Source organism: Prionailurus bengalensis, chromosome D4, assembly GCF_016509475.1.
Source record: "Prionailurus bengalensis isolate Pbe53 chromosome D4, Fcat_Pben_1.1_paternal_pri, whole genome shotgun sequence".
Lineage (NCBI taxonomy): Eukaryota > Metazoa > Chordata > Mammalia > Carnivora > Felidae > Prionailurus > Prionailurus bengalensis.
The window spans coordinates 86,252,104-86,266,005 of NC_057359.1; the positions used below are offsets into that span (position 1 = coordinate 86,252,104).

At 51.4% G+C, this 13,902-nt stretch overlaps 1 protein-coding gene across 6 annotated transcripts in view; it reads left to right on the forward strand.

Moving 5' to 3' along the window:
* Positions 1-13,902, forward strand: part of LRSAM1 (leucine rich repeat and sterile alpha motif containing 1) — a 45,645-nt gene that overhangs the window by 1,418 nt on the left and 30,325 nt on the right. For 5 of the 6 annotated variants that reach the window (XM_043567409.1, XM_043567408.1, XM_043567410.1 and 2 more), the window contains 9 exons: positions 502-606; positions 1,023-1,079; positions 1,868-1,912; positions 2,912-2,989; positions 4,361-4,429; positions 6,115-6,199; positions 7,203-7,324; positions 10,268-10,358; positions 13,294-13,424. In XM_043567409.1, coding sequence (XP_043423344.1) covers positions 535-606; positions 1,023-1,079; positions 1,868-1,912; positions 2,912-2,989; positions 4,361-4,429; positions 6,115-6,199; positions 7,203-7,324; positions 10,268-10,358; positions 13,294-13,424 — 750 coding nt within the window. In that variant the 5' untranslated portion in view covers positions 502-534. Of the gene's footprint in view, positions 1-501; positions 607-1,022; positions 1,080-1,867; positions 1,913-2,911; positions 2,990-4,360; positions 4,430-6,114; positions 6,200-7,202; positions 7,325-10,267; positions 10,359-13,293; positions 13,425-13,902 lie in introns of those variants that run through there. The other variant, XM_043567411.1, reaches the window with a different exon arrangement.

Here is a 13,902-nt window from a genome sequence, read left to right on the forward strand (position 1 = left end):
ACTCCAAAGAGCAGAATTCCAGACTGGTTTGTCTACAATGCAGGCGGTATAACCAGATCACTGAGCTCGCGTACCAGTTTCGTTACCTTAACCTGGGCTGTGGTGAGACGCTCATGGAGTAATAGCCATGAGGGTGGTAAGGTGTCTGAGGATTGCTTTTGGGTTGTTATTTTACTAAGAGATCTCCTTGCCTATCGTGTGGTTGAAATCCCCAAGGTCATGGCTGGCCGATGCCTTGCGTGCTTGGTTTGCCACTCTTATAGTGTTTCAGGAACTAGAAGTGATTCATCAGTCCCATCTGCTAGGAGTTCTCAAAGAGCATCCTTAGAAAGACCTATTGTGCCGGGCTCACGGCACAGATTGATGGTCAAGATGGACATAGCCCCTGCCCTCAAGGATCATACGGTCCAGCAGATCAGCTACGTGTTCTGCGTTCCTGTGGCTGCCTGTCCTGGATGTGTCACAAATTCCCCAGGCCCTAATTTCTCTCCTGTGCCCTAGAGTCGTGAAGACTACTCCGGGGGGAAAGGAAGAATGCCTCTCTTCTTCCGGAAGCGGAAACCCAGTGAAGAGGCTCGGAAACGCCTGGAGTATCAGATGTGCCTGGTGAGGGAAACTGGGTTTCCTCTGAGTCCATTTCTACCTCTGCCCTCATGAAACAGGGTTCTACACTATCCCCAAACAAGCCATGCACTCCCTCCCTCCTGCCTGCCTCCCCAACTCGCAGAGGAAATCTCTGACTCAAAGCAGACCCACAAGGCCGCTGTCAGGTGCTCAGGAGTGCCTTGTGCTTCCCTCCCAAGACTGATCCCTGTTGTCATTCCATGTTCGTTTGCTCCTCCCTGCTGGACCTCAAGCCCCATTAAAGCGGGGATCATTGGCGCACCTGCAAAATGGACTAGGTGAACCAGATGGTGTCCGTGGTCTCTAATAGGTCCTTGATCCTGTGTTTCTTTGCCTGGTCTGTCCACCCTGCAGGGGTGTTTTGTTTGAACACTTTCTATCATTCTTTTCACCCTCAGGCAAAAGAAGCTGGGGCAGATGACATTCTTGACATCTCTAAATGTGAGCTCTCAGAGGTAAACTGGGGGTAGCGTTCCGGCTATGAATTTGATCTGTCCTTTTTTTCTTGGATCACATGTCCCTGAGAGAGACAGATGTGGACTGGGGCTTTTAAAAGGCCAGAAGCATCAAGCAATCAAGAGAAGTTTCCTTAGATTCTGCTTTTGTTCAGAATAATTAAGATGATTGTTGGCCTCAACATAGTCTTCCTAGAATCAAGGAGTCTAAAAGATGTACCCACAGGGGTGCCTGGGTGGCTCAGTCAATTGAGTGTCTGACTCTTGATTTCAGCTCAGGTCATGATCCCAGGTCATGGGATCAAGCCCTATGTCGGGCTCAGTGCTAAGCACGGAGCCTGCTTAAGATTCTCTCTCTCCCTCTCCCTCCGCTCTTCGCTACTTGCGTGTGCTCTCTCTGAAAAAAAAAATTTTTTTTAATCAAAAAAAAAAAAATGTACACACAGATTTCCAGGGAACTGGGAGATCTGGGGTTCCCCAGCCTCTCTAGCTGGTGCCCAGCACCAGAGATCTTTCTTTTGCCCAAATAGAGCTCATGATGGAGATGGTGTGTGGGCTAGGGCCGGGCAGGGCAGTCTCCTGCCAGCTGATTATAAGGAAGGGCTGACCATGTCCCCAGCGGCATTCCTCACCAGCGTGCCCCACCACCCTCCTGGCTTAGTGCTGCCCTCCATGGGAGGACTTTGCACTTGATCACCTCCTGCCCCATCCCCCCCTCACATGTGTGCTCCTCAGAAAACAAAAACTGGCTGGAGGGGAGGCACTGACTCTTCTTTCTCCCATCTTAGATTCCATTTGGGGCTTTTGCAACATGCAAAGTTCTACAGAAAAAGGTGAGCTGAATCCTCATTTTCAAGACTCATTCATGCGTGTTTGCTGGTTTCAAATCGGGTGGGATTTTTAGGAGCTGCCTTCTTGGCACAGGCACCTCCATTCTCCCTGATTCTCACCCTTTCAGCCTGATGCAGGTGTTTGCACAGTTAGAAGAGCAGGCTTTGGGGTCAGATGGTCCTGGGTCACATCCTGGCTTTGCCCCTCTCATGAGTTGGGCAACTCCCACCAACTCTTACATCTGTTTCTTCATCTGTGAAATGAAGACACTCCCAGCTCTACTCTTGAAACAGTATTGTGAGAATTGAGTGGCAGGTAGGGAGGTGGGCAGGTAGAAAGGCAAGTGCACTGGGCATGATGCCTGCCACAGTAAACACTGGGTGACCTCGTTGTTAATCGTAATGAAAACTATACTCATTTCGTGCTGGTCACCCAGAAGAAATTAAGAACGGAATGAATGATTTTCAGAAAGGCAACAACTTTGCATGTAAACAGCTAAGAGTAAAAAAAAGTGTTCCATACCAACACAGGAGTGAGCTCCTTGACACTGGACATTTCTGTGCAAGGGTCGGTGCCGAATAGAAAAAGCAACAGATGACACGAATTGAGCCCCGGACCCCAGGCCAGTCCTGGGCTTAGTGCTTTATGTCTGTTAGTTTCTTAATCATACGCCAGCCCTTGGAGGCAGCTACTTTATTATTCTGTTTCCTACATGAAGATGCTGACGCCAAGGAAGGTTCAGATCAGGACAGCTGCACAGGGACCCTCCTCAGGGTGGAAGGTAGAATGAGGCCTCTGAGATCCCCTTCACCCTCGAAGTTACAGGTTTTCAGGTCATGTGATTCTGCATTTGCAGGTTCCGTGATTCTGAAGCACATCCCCCGTCGCAGTGTCCAGGAGAGCAGAGGCAGGCGGGTTCTGCCGTACCTCCCGCGCCGGGCTGGCTGCCCCTGCCCGCTGCTCATCCTCAGGCTAACGCGCCACAAATCTTTTCCAAACAGGTGTTGATTGTCCACACGAATCACCTCACTTACCTGCTCCCTAAATCTTGCAGCCTCCTGAGTCTTGCAACCATCAAGGTACAGGGGCCCTTGTCCCCCGTGTCACGGGCTCTGCCTGGTGCTCCAGGTGGCAGCCAAACTCCCTTTGTTATAGGTTATGCAGGCCTAACTTAACAGTCAGGCTCGGGTGGGATCAGCACAACTTATTGGGCACCTTCTACGCACTGTGCATGGGGTGGGGTTACAAAGATAACCAGCCCTGCCTTTGGGGAGCCTGCTGGACGGGTAGAAAGGCAAACTGTAAACTCAGAGCGGGTGAACTCACAGAGGGCTTGGAAACTGATGAGCCCAAAAGAGAAGGCCCCGGAGGGGCTCCAGGCATCATGTGGTCGGTGTGTGAAAGCCCTGTGTCTAGGCTGACCCCCTCTTAACTGTCAGCCTCTCCAGAACAGGGACTGGGATATATTCACATGCGATGTGACCTATGGCCTCAGGATTATTGTACATGAACATGAGCTATGACAGTGGGGACACACAATAAGAAGAGAAGATGGCAGCATCAGGCATGAAAGTGTTTTTCGTGGTTATTTCTGGTTTATAGGAGTTGGGGTAGTTTTTACTTCTCTTTGTTATTCTGGCCCAACATTCATGATTTTTGTCGTAAAACAAGTAACATTTTATATGTATTTCAGATGTATATTTAATACGTATGTTTCTATTTCATACATATGTGTATGAAACATATGTACCTACTCCAGTGTGTGGCCTGTGCTTTGTTTGCTCATTTTCGTTGTTAAAAAAATTAACAAGTACAGTTAAACAAAGAAAAGGAGGAAAAACGTATATAATTCCACACTCCAGAGAACCGCTATCAATATTTTATTGCATATTTGGTAGTCTTTTTCTACATAAATAATATAATTATACCGTGGGGAGTTTTCCTCTGTAACGTGAATACTTACGCATACTGTTCTATAGCATACTGTTTTCGCTCAACAGTTAAAAATGAACATCTGATGGGGCACCTAGGTGGCTCAGTCGGTTGAACGACCGACTTCAGCTCAGGTTATGATGTCACGGTTTGGGAGTTCGAGCCCCGCGTCAGGCTCTGTACTGACAGCTCGGAGCCTGGAGCCCGCTTCAGATTCTGTGTCTCCCACTCTCTCTCTGCCCCTCCCCCACTCATGCTCCGTCTCTCTCTCTGTCTCAGAAATAAACATTAAAAAAAATTTTTTTTTAATGAATTTCTGATGAAAGAGATGGTATAATATTTTGGAAACAGAGCAGAGATGGAATACACTATCCTTTAGTTGGAGAGGAAGAGTTGGAGCCTTCTGTTCCGACACCAGAGGCAAGAAGAGACCCCCGGCATCTTCTCGCTCCAGAGCCCGAAGTCTGCGGGCTTTCTCGGTTGGTGACTGAGGGCTTAAGCTTGTCTTCCCTCCGCAGGTTCTGGATCTTCACGATAATCAGCTGTCCGCTCTTCCCGACGATATAGGGCAGCTGACCGCCCTCCAGGTATGGCTGCAGGATGCACAGAACCCGCCTCTGATGGTCTAAGAGAAAAGTTGCAGTCGAACAAGCCTGGAGAGTTCTCCTTGTGCTCAGGCCCGGGGCTGCCCTTGGTGCTAGCTGCCTCTGCCCCTTTCCCGTGAGGGACCTCGGACGCCCTGGCCTTGGCAGTCCGAAATGTGGGAGTCTCTATACCATACTTCTGGCATGTGCTTTTGGGATTTCCTCTAAGCCCCCACGACTTACAGGAAATGACGGATCCGGCGCTCTGCCTCAGCCTCTCACTCTGGTCCTGGTCAGTCGTAGCCCACTGCAAGCTAAGCATTTCCCTCGTGTCATCTCTGATATGTTTCCTCACAGCCTTGCTGCGAGGCAGGTGCTGGTATTAGCCCCACTTTACAGGGAAAGAAGCGGCTTTCCTCCACACTGAGATTAAAACCCATTCTCTTCACTGAGCCCCTTCAGACCCTGTATGATGGGCCCACCTGCTTTCCAGCCTCCTCTCCTGTCCCCGTCGCTCCCGGCAGTCAGCTCCTGAACCCCTCCTGGCCTCTCACCCCACTGTGGCAGGGCCTGTCCACGCAGACCTCTCCTCTTCCCTCGGCCTGAGCGACTCATCATCTCTCAGCCCACGTGTCCCTGAGAAGCCTCCCCGACCTCCCTGTCAAAGTAGATCTACCTTATCGGCCTCGGTCCTACACTGGCTGACTTCCCTGGGAGCATAAGGACAGTCCATAGTTACTAATCAAGTGTTTGCTGACTTGACTGAGTCACAGTGCTCTGAGGGCAGCACCCCAGCTAGCGCACTGCCTCCAACATGGAGGAGACCAGGAAATGAAGTGAGTGAGCAACCCCTGGGTGATGACGTTGCATTTTCCGGAGGAGAAAGCTGAGGTCACTTGCCCAACGGCACACAGAGAACACGTGGTGGGGAAGTAGTGATTGGCACCCCTTAGAAAGCCACGGTGAATACCCGGGTGGAGGATCTTTGGGGACTTTTTTTTAACGTGTACATTCTTATAGAATCGGTGCATCCTTGCCTTGTAATTTGCGGATACCTGACAATAACCCAGAGCCATCCTTTGGCTCATCAAATATTTACCTGCCACGTTATCTGTAACGGCTGCTTAGCTTTCCATTGCGTCAATGTTTAATGAGTCCGTAGCATGTCACCCTTTTGGCCTGGCTCGCCCCGCAGTGCCGCATCCGGGAGACGGCGTGGCCTGCTGGATCCAACAAGCCTGCGTTCTGGGCGGGCCACCGCCAGCTGCTAGCCTTGAGGCCCCGGGCAGATCCTGCTGCCTTTACACATCTCAGCTTCGTTCCCCCAACGCTCGGGGAACTAGAGACTTGTCACTGCTGCCTCCCCCAGATCCCCAAACCCGCTAGTCCCCTTCTTCCTCCTTGCTTGATCGCGGGTCCGTTGTTGGGCATTCTGTGGCCTGCGTAAGGGACGGAACCTCAGCAAGCAACGGCTCGAGGTCTGGCTTTGCTCTCTCCGGCACGTGACTTCATCAGTGTGAGCCTCAGTTTTCTCATCTCTCAAAGGGGATCCTGACAATTTATGCTTTCCTCATGAGGCTGTCAGGAGGAGATAAAGGTGTGTGTGGTGCCCAGGTGATGCCTGGCCTAAAGCAGGGGTAGACACTATTCGTATGTGGGTTCTCATGTCATTTGTCCCTATTTCTTAGGTATTGAACGTAGAAAGGAATCAACTGACATATCTGCCACGTTCCATTGGGAACCTGATCCAGCTCCAGACCCTCAACGTGAAAGGTAGGGGCCAGGAAGCCCTGTCTGTGTGATTCCCAGTCAGCTCTAGGCTGTCTCGGCCCGGCATCCACAGAGCACTCCTCCTGGGAACCACTGAGCATGAGGGCAGCCAGTCCTGGGGCGTCCCTTTAAGCTGGACTGACCCCTGTTGTCCCTAGAGGTAACTAGAGGCGGGGCATCTGCAGAGCTCCTGTGACCCTTCAGGGCCAGGGCCTTACAGCACGGAGGGCAGACCGTCTCGCCAGCCAGGCTCCCGGGACCTGGGCACTCGTATTTGTAATAACGAGGAGCGGTAGGAGTGGCGGCCTGGTGGGGGAGAGCATCCAGGAGCCGCAGTAACGCTTCTGACAGGGCCCGACGCACAGGGAAGACCGCTTTCACAGTCAGCGGTGCGGCGAGCCTCGCGAGTCCCTGACAGGGAGGTGTGCTCCCCAACCGAGGCTGAGAGCAGCGACTTGCTCAAGACCACCCCGTGTGTTAGCAACAGAGCCCAGAGTCACACGCACCGTGCCTCCTCCCGTGCCCTTGGCTCCTCATGTCCTCTGGTGGTCCTTAAGCACTTTCTGCACAAAACACCTCAGTTTACTCATTTTGTAACATACGAATGATATAATGACGCCGTGTTTATCGATCACTTACTATGTGGTGGGCACTGTGCTGAGGGCTGCATATGCATAGTTGCATTGAACCCTTTGATGTCCCTTGAGGCCAGATAGCATTATTATCCCCGTTTTACAGATGAGAAAACTGGCCCAAGGAAGTACAGTCCGTTTTCCAAAGGCGCTCAGCTAGTAAGTGGCAGAGTAAGAACTTGAACCCAGGTCACCGAAACTCGACCATGCTGCTCTTCCTCACAGAGCCTCAGGTCTCGGGACCCGGCACGTGCCCCAGGCTCAGAGTGAGGCACCCACTTCCCCTCAAGTCCTGGCAGGACTCGTGTCAGGCAGGAAGCTGGTGAAGGGGCTTTGGGGGGAGGGGTCGAGCTGTGCCGTTGGGGTCTCTGCAGATAACAAGCTGAGGGAGCTTCCCGACACCGTGGGGGAACTTCGAAGCCTTCGTACCCTTGACATCAGTGAGAACGAGATTCAGAGGCTGCCACAGCTGCTGGCGCACGTTCGAACCCTGGAAGTAAGTGGGGAGCCGCTCTCGCCTGGGGTCCTCTCTGGCCCGCCCACCTTCCCCTTCCCACGTTCCCGAATGCCTGCCCTGGTCAGGGTGTGCTGGGCTCACAGGGATCTCCGGGCACGTCTCTAGGAGCTCACAGAGAGACCGATGTCGAACAGTTGTAATTAGGTGACTTCTGTTGCCGTGACGGAGGCAGGAGAGCATGCTCCTAGAGTGAAGACCCGAGGCTGAATCAGGTGTGCTGTGAGCACTTTGTGGTGTTCGAGCCAGACCTTGTGAGAGGATTGGCTCTGAAGAAATAGACACGGAAAAGGGAGCACTCAGGTGCAGGGAACAGTACCAAGAATGCAGGAAGTGGAGAGCACAGGGCATCTTGAGGGGAGAGGAGGGATCTGATGTGGTTGGAAGCTGCTGTGTCTGGAGGGTCCAGGTCTCGAAGAGCCCAGAGTGCTGTGACGGGAGAGCGGCCTTGCCTGGAGGTGTAGAAAGTAGATTTCATCAGAGCAGGGGTCAGGGGGCAGAAGGCAAACTCTTCCTAGGTCACCGTATTAGTTTGCTGGGGCAGTCATAACAAAGTACCACAGGCTGGGTGTCTTGAACAAGACGTTTATTTTCTCACGGCTCTGGAGGCTGGAAGTCCAAGATCACGGTGTGGACAGGGGTGGTTCCTTCTGAGGCCTCTCTCCTTGGCTTGTAGACAGTCATCTTCTCCGTGTGTCCTCACATCACCTTCCCTCTCTATGTGGCTGTGTCCAAATTTCCTCTTTTTATGAGTACACCAGTCATCTCAGATTAGGACCCAGCCTGGTGACTTCATTTTGAACCTGATTACCTCTTTAAAGACCTTCTATCCAAATGTACCGACATCCGAGGTACAGGGGGAGTAGGACTTCAACATACGTGTTTTAAGGGGGCACACAATCCAGGCCCTAACAGACGCTGACACAAGGCAGTTCACGCAGGGAAGGTGGGCTCTTACAGTCGCAATGACCAGACAGCCTATGTTTATCTGGTGCTTACTAAAGCTGGGTGCTTAACCTGCATCAGTTCCCCGAATCCTCATGAAAATCCTGTGAGGCAAATACTACTGTGCCCTTTTGCCGATGAAAAAACTGAGGCATGGACAGTTTAAGGAGCTTGCCCAAGTCCACACAGCTAGTGATAGCAGAGACAGGATTAAGAGCCAGGCAGTCTGAATCGAGGGCCCGTGCTCTTCACCTCTGTGCAACTCAACCTTCTGGAACAGGGATTTATCCATCCATATAACACACAGTCTGGCCAACATCCCAGAATCCTCTGATGAGCCATCAGTGAATTACCTCTCAGATCAGACTGCTGAGCATCGGCCTCTGTATCAGAAATGGGCAGGTGAACGTGTAGACAGCAAAGGGAGGTGGCTAATGCCAGAGGCTGGTCCCTCCTGCCGTGACAGCTTGCCTGAGAAGGGACAGGGTGGTCAGCTCCTCTCCCCGGGCCAGCTGGAGAGAGGCCGAGACATGGTTATTCTCTGTGCTGTCCAATAGAACTTTCTGCAGTTCTGATGGAAATGTTCAATGACTGTGCGGCCTAAATCGGTAGCCACGTGGCTTTCGAGCACTGGAAGTGTGGCTAGTATGACCAAGGAGGTATGTATTTACTTGTGCTGAGTTTTAATTAGTTTACATTTTAATAAACTAAGTCACACGTGCTTGGTGGCCACCGCATTGGAGCACACAGCTCACAGCGGCACAGATTCTGAAGCCGTTGTAGAGGGAGTGCAGGGAGTGAAGCATTTCACATCCAGTCTTTACAGAAAGCTTTTGACCTTCTTGGTGGCACCTTGGGCAAACCCTTTTTCAGGATGAGACAGTAAGCGGCCCTTCTAGGTTAAGGCCAAGGTCTTTCTCGCACGTTGTCTCATACTGCCCATCAGATGGCCTGTTGGCTGGGTGACGTGCCTGTTTACCTCTGAGGGGGCCATGCCTCAGACACATCAATTGCCCTGTTCGAGGGTGCACATCCAGAACAGGACGAGCTGGAGTCTAACACCAGGGCCGAGCGGCTGAGCGCAGCTAATGGAAACACCGTAAACTGTGTGTCCCATGTGGCTGGTGCAACCGAGGGACCGAGCTTTAAATTCTCTTTCATTTTACTCAGTTAAAAAGTAAACTTATGTGGCTAGGCATGGCTCATGGCCACCAAACTGGGTGGCACGGCCCCAGCGTCCACCACACGTTACTGTTGGTAACCAATATTACCCATGTGGGTTAGTTTTCTTTAGACTTTGCCCCCCCAAACCGGCAGTCAGGTGCTCTGCTCCAGAGCAGGCTCCCCACTGCAGTGCGTGTTCCTGGGTACAAGGGCTGTGCTGGCCAGGGCTGGGGGCGACCAAGCTGCTTTTCCCACTCAGCAATGTCCTGTCTGGCTTGGCAGGCCTGTCTGTCCCAGGCACGGAGGGTACAGGCTCCTGACCCGGGCCTTAGGTAACTCATGCATGCACTGGGCACTCTGCGCTTGGCCCACAGTTGGGATCCAGGAGGCCTCCACGAAGAAATGAGAGGGTAGCAGGAGGAGGGCTCGGATAAGCAAACAAACAAAATGGAAAACTTCACAGTTTTGAGTGTGATATATATTCCTCCAAATTGTTTTTGTAAATACACTAACGCGAGAGAATGTGTTTTTTTTAACAAATACGGAATCTTATTTTCTGTGTATTCTATACAAATACAGTTTCTTTTTTGTCCACTTAATGTATGTTTTTATACAAAAACATTAATCACGTGCTGACTGCACACCAGGCTCTGTTTTAGATGCTGGGGCACAGCAGGAACAAGACAGGTGAGCCGCCCCTGGCGTGGGCAGAGGAGACCGTAAACACACACATTCATAACTAAATCAGGTGCTTGGCGGTTGTGTTGACCAGCGAAGTGGACAACACGTATAAAGAGGTTCCCCTTGTGTCTGCAGACTCTGAGCCTCGACGCCTCGTCCATGGTTTACCCCCCACAGGAGGTGTGCAGTGCTGGGACCCAGGCCATTCAGCAGTTCCTCTGCAAAGGTAAAACCAGGCAGGCAGCCTGCCTCCTTCACTCAGTGAGTAAGCATGGTCCCAGAAACTGCCCTGTGCCAGCCCGGGCTCGGGGGAATAGCAGAGACCCAGGAGGCCACCGTCTCTGCCTGCTTGGAGCTCTTCAGATCTGGCAGGAGAAACAGGCAGAACAGATGGTCACACTAGGAAATGTAATTACCGGTTAGGCTATGTCCTCAGGGAAGGTCCTAGAAAGTGGCTCAGCTGAAACCTGAGGGTGATTAACACTTAGGAAGGAGAGAAGGCTGCTGCTGGCAGGAGGAGAGGCCCCTTGAAGGGCCTAGAGGCATGGGGGCAGTGGGAAGCATGCCGCAGGGGAAGCCGAGTGTCTGGGTGCCGACACAAAGAAAAATGGGGTAAAGCCGGAGAGGCCATCTGGGCCTCGTATCAAGTAGGAGAGGGCTTTGATCAGTTTGCTTTTTACAAAGTTCACTCCAGCTGCAGGGAGGAGAAGGGAGTGGAGAAAGCAAGTGTGGAAGCCAGGGACAAGTTGGAGGTCATGGGGTCAACCAGGACAAAGGCCACAGTGGACTGGACTTGGAGGAGTGGCAGTGCAGTGAAAACCCAGGGCCACCGCTGATCCAGCTGCCCCGAGGGTGGGAGCGGTATATCCAGCCACCACCTGCCCGGCTGATATTCTTAATTAGGGGCTCCTGTCACCTGGGGAACTTCTAGAACATGGCTAAGACACATACATGCGGTCAGCTGTGGGTGACGAAGGTGCCGTTGCAAAGCCACCAGAAAAGAAAGCAAAGGTTTTTTTTCAGTCAATGGCTCTGGATCAATTGGATATCCATGTGGGAAAAAAGAACCTTAATTTCTTCCTTCGATAGGAGACAGGCAGCATCGACCATGGAAGGCTGATAAATTAGATTTCAGTAACATCAAAAAGGCACCACTTACGGGAAGAAAGGGCAAGCCATAAAGTTGGGAAGCCACTTATAAACATTCATTAGGCTGTGCGTAAGACTTTGCGCTCTTTTCTGCGTGTATGTGATATTTCAGTTAAAAAAAAAAAAAAGAAAGAAAAAGTTTCACACCACACAACAGCTACTCAGGCCCCACATCTACCAGATTAGTGTTTGAGCAACAGGTGATTCTCATGTGCACCCTGGCCAGTGGCTGTGCTACACCATGTTCTTTTCTTTCTTTCTTCCTTCAAGTATAATTGACACAGCCTTACGTTAGCTTCAGGTGTACGATCTGCTGGCCTAATTCTCTACGGGACTCAGTGCTCATCCCGATAAGGGTGCTCTTAATCCCCTCCACCTGTTTCACCCATCTCCCCACCCAAACCCTTTATTTTCCTTAAAAAGATTTTTAAATTATGCCATTTGTAGGTGTACAAAAGGCAAAAAATAAAGCAGTGAACATATGTATACCCCCCACACAGCTTAAGAAATGATCTGTTTATTTAAACGGTGTAGTACGTGTACATTATTATGTAAAGTTTTTGGGTTTGCTCTTTTAAAAATATTTTTTAAAAACCCACAAAAGGTATCATGCTGTTGTGATTCTGCTCTTTTCACTCAAGAATCGGTCTTGGACCTTTTCCTGCCTCATAATGGATGGATCTGCCTTTTTTTTTTTTTAATGTTTATTTTTGAGAGTGCGTGCGTGCGGGAGGGGCAGAGACAGAGGGGGACAGAAGACCCGAAGCAGGCTCTGCACTGACAGCAGAAAGCCCAACACAGGGCTCAAACTCACAAACCATGAGATCATGACCTGAGCTGAAGTCAGATACGTAAATGACTGAGCCACCCAGGTGCCCCCCACCTTTTTTGTAAACGTTTATTTGATTTTTAAGAGCGAAAGAGCACAAGCAGGGGGGATCCCAAGCAGGTTCTGTACCAATAGCAGTGAGCCTGACATCGGGACTCGAACTCACGAACCTCGAGTTCATGACCTGAGGCGAAATCTGACGCTTAACCGACTGAGTCACCCAGGTGCCCCGGATCTGGCTTGTTTTAAAGAATGTATAGTATTTCACGTGGTGGAGCCCCACAGCTTATGCAGCCTTTCCCTGCTGGTGAGCATGAGGTGGTTTGTGACCAGTGTCACAAACATTTTAACCCACCCCTCTGTGGCACCGTGGGAGTACTCCTCCAGGGCAGACAGAGTGGGACTGGCAGGCAAAGGGGCAAGCGCTGTGTGCTCCGCCAGCTTACATTCCCGTGAGAAGACCCTTTTTCCTTCCCACAAGTGACCCTCGGTGTCATTTCCACCAGCTTTGTCAGTTTGTTTATTCTGACAGATAAACAAGAAAGTCACGTTCTTGGTTATTTGAATATTGTTTCATGTATTTACTAGCCATTTTTAGTGTTTCTTTTCCCATTTATATTTGAAAGAGACAACCTTGACCATATTAAAATCTAAAAGTTCTTTACCCCCAAAGGATCCTGTCATTAAAAAGACAGGTTACCATCCGGAAGAAGATTGCTGCAATATATATTACAGGCCCAAGGTTATTAGCTACAATATGTAAAGAGCATAAATCAGTAAGAATGAGGCAAACAAAACAATAAGGCAAACAATCCACCCAAAAATGGGTAACGGGTATGAGCCCTGTCAAATTACACAGGAGAAAAATACGCAGGGCCACAGAAGGCAAGCGTCTTCCCGGGGTCTCACACACAGCCTTCTCCACTAATCTCACGCTTTCTCATCGCCCCATTCTCACGTGGATGGTAAAGAGGCAGCTGGCGAGCCTATTTATTCACTCAGCTGCCGCTTACCGAGTGCTTGACGTTAGGAAGGGCGAGCAACATGGAGGGCCCAGTCCGGTCCGGGGCAGGGGAGCCGTGGACCAGGCAGGCGGGACAGGATGCTGGGGAGGAAGGTGGGGGCTGACAGAGGGGACGACTCTGTCCCCTCCCTCCCGGTCAGCTTGTGCCGTCTCTTGCAGAGTCAGGGCTGGAATACTACCCTCCTTCTCAGTACTTGCTGCCAGTCCTGGAGCAAGATGGGGCTGACGCTTCCTGGGACAGCCCCGACGGCCCCACAGACAGGTTCTCCAGGGAGGAGGCAGAATGGCAGGTAAGGTGTGCTTGCCTGCTGACGTGTGCTGTGGAGGGGAGGCCCTGGGCACTGGGGGGCTGTTCAGGGCTGCAGGCCCTGGATTCCTCCATCGAACTAGAATTCACCTCCACTCAGACCAGCGTGCTTAGATGCTTTCAGGAGGCCTTTCTATGCCACCTCACCCATCACCGCCCCAAACAGGTTCCTCTCTGTTTCCCGAACTCCCCGGGACCTCTGAACTTGCAGTTCACCCCATCTGGAATTCTCTCCACTCACCTCTCGCTAACTCCATCTCATCCTTCAGTTCTGTCTAGACCCCACATCCTCTGAGAAGTCTTCCCCTCCCCCACACCAGCCCAGGTCAGGTCTCCTGCCATGTGGTCTCGGTGCCCACACGTCTCCTTGGGAGCACCTCTACAGCTCTAAGTGAAGACTCATGTGGGAGATGGTTTAACGGCTGTCTCCCCTGCTGGATGAAGCTTTGTGAGAGTCGGGG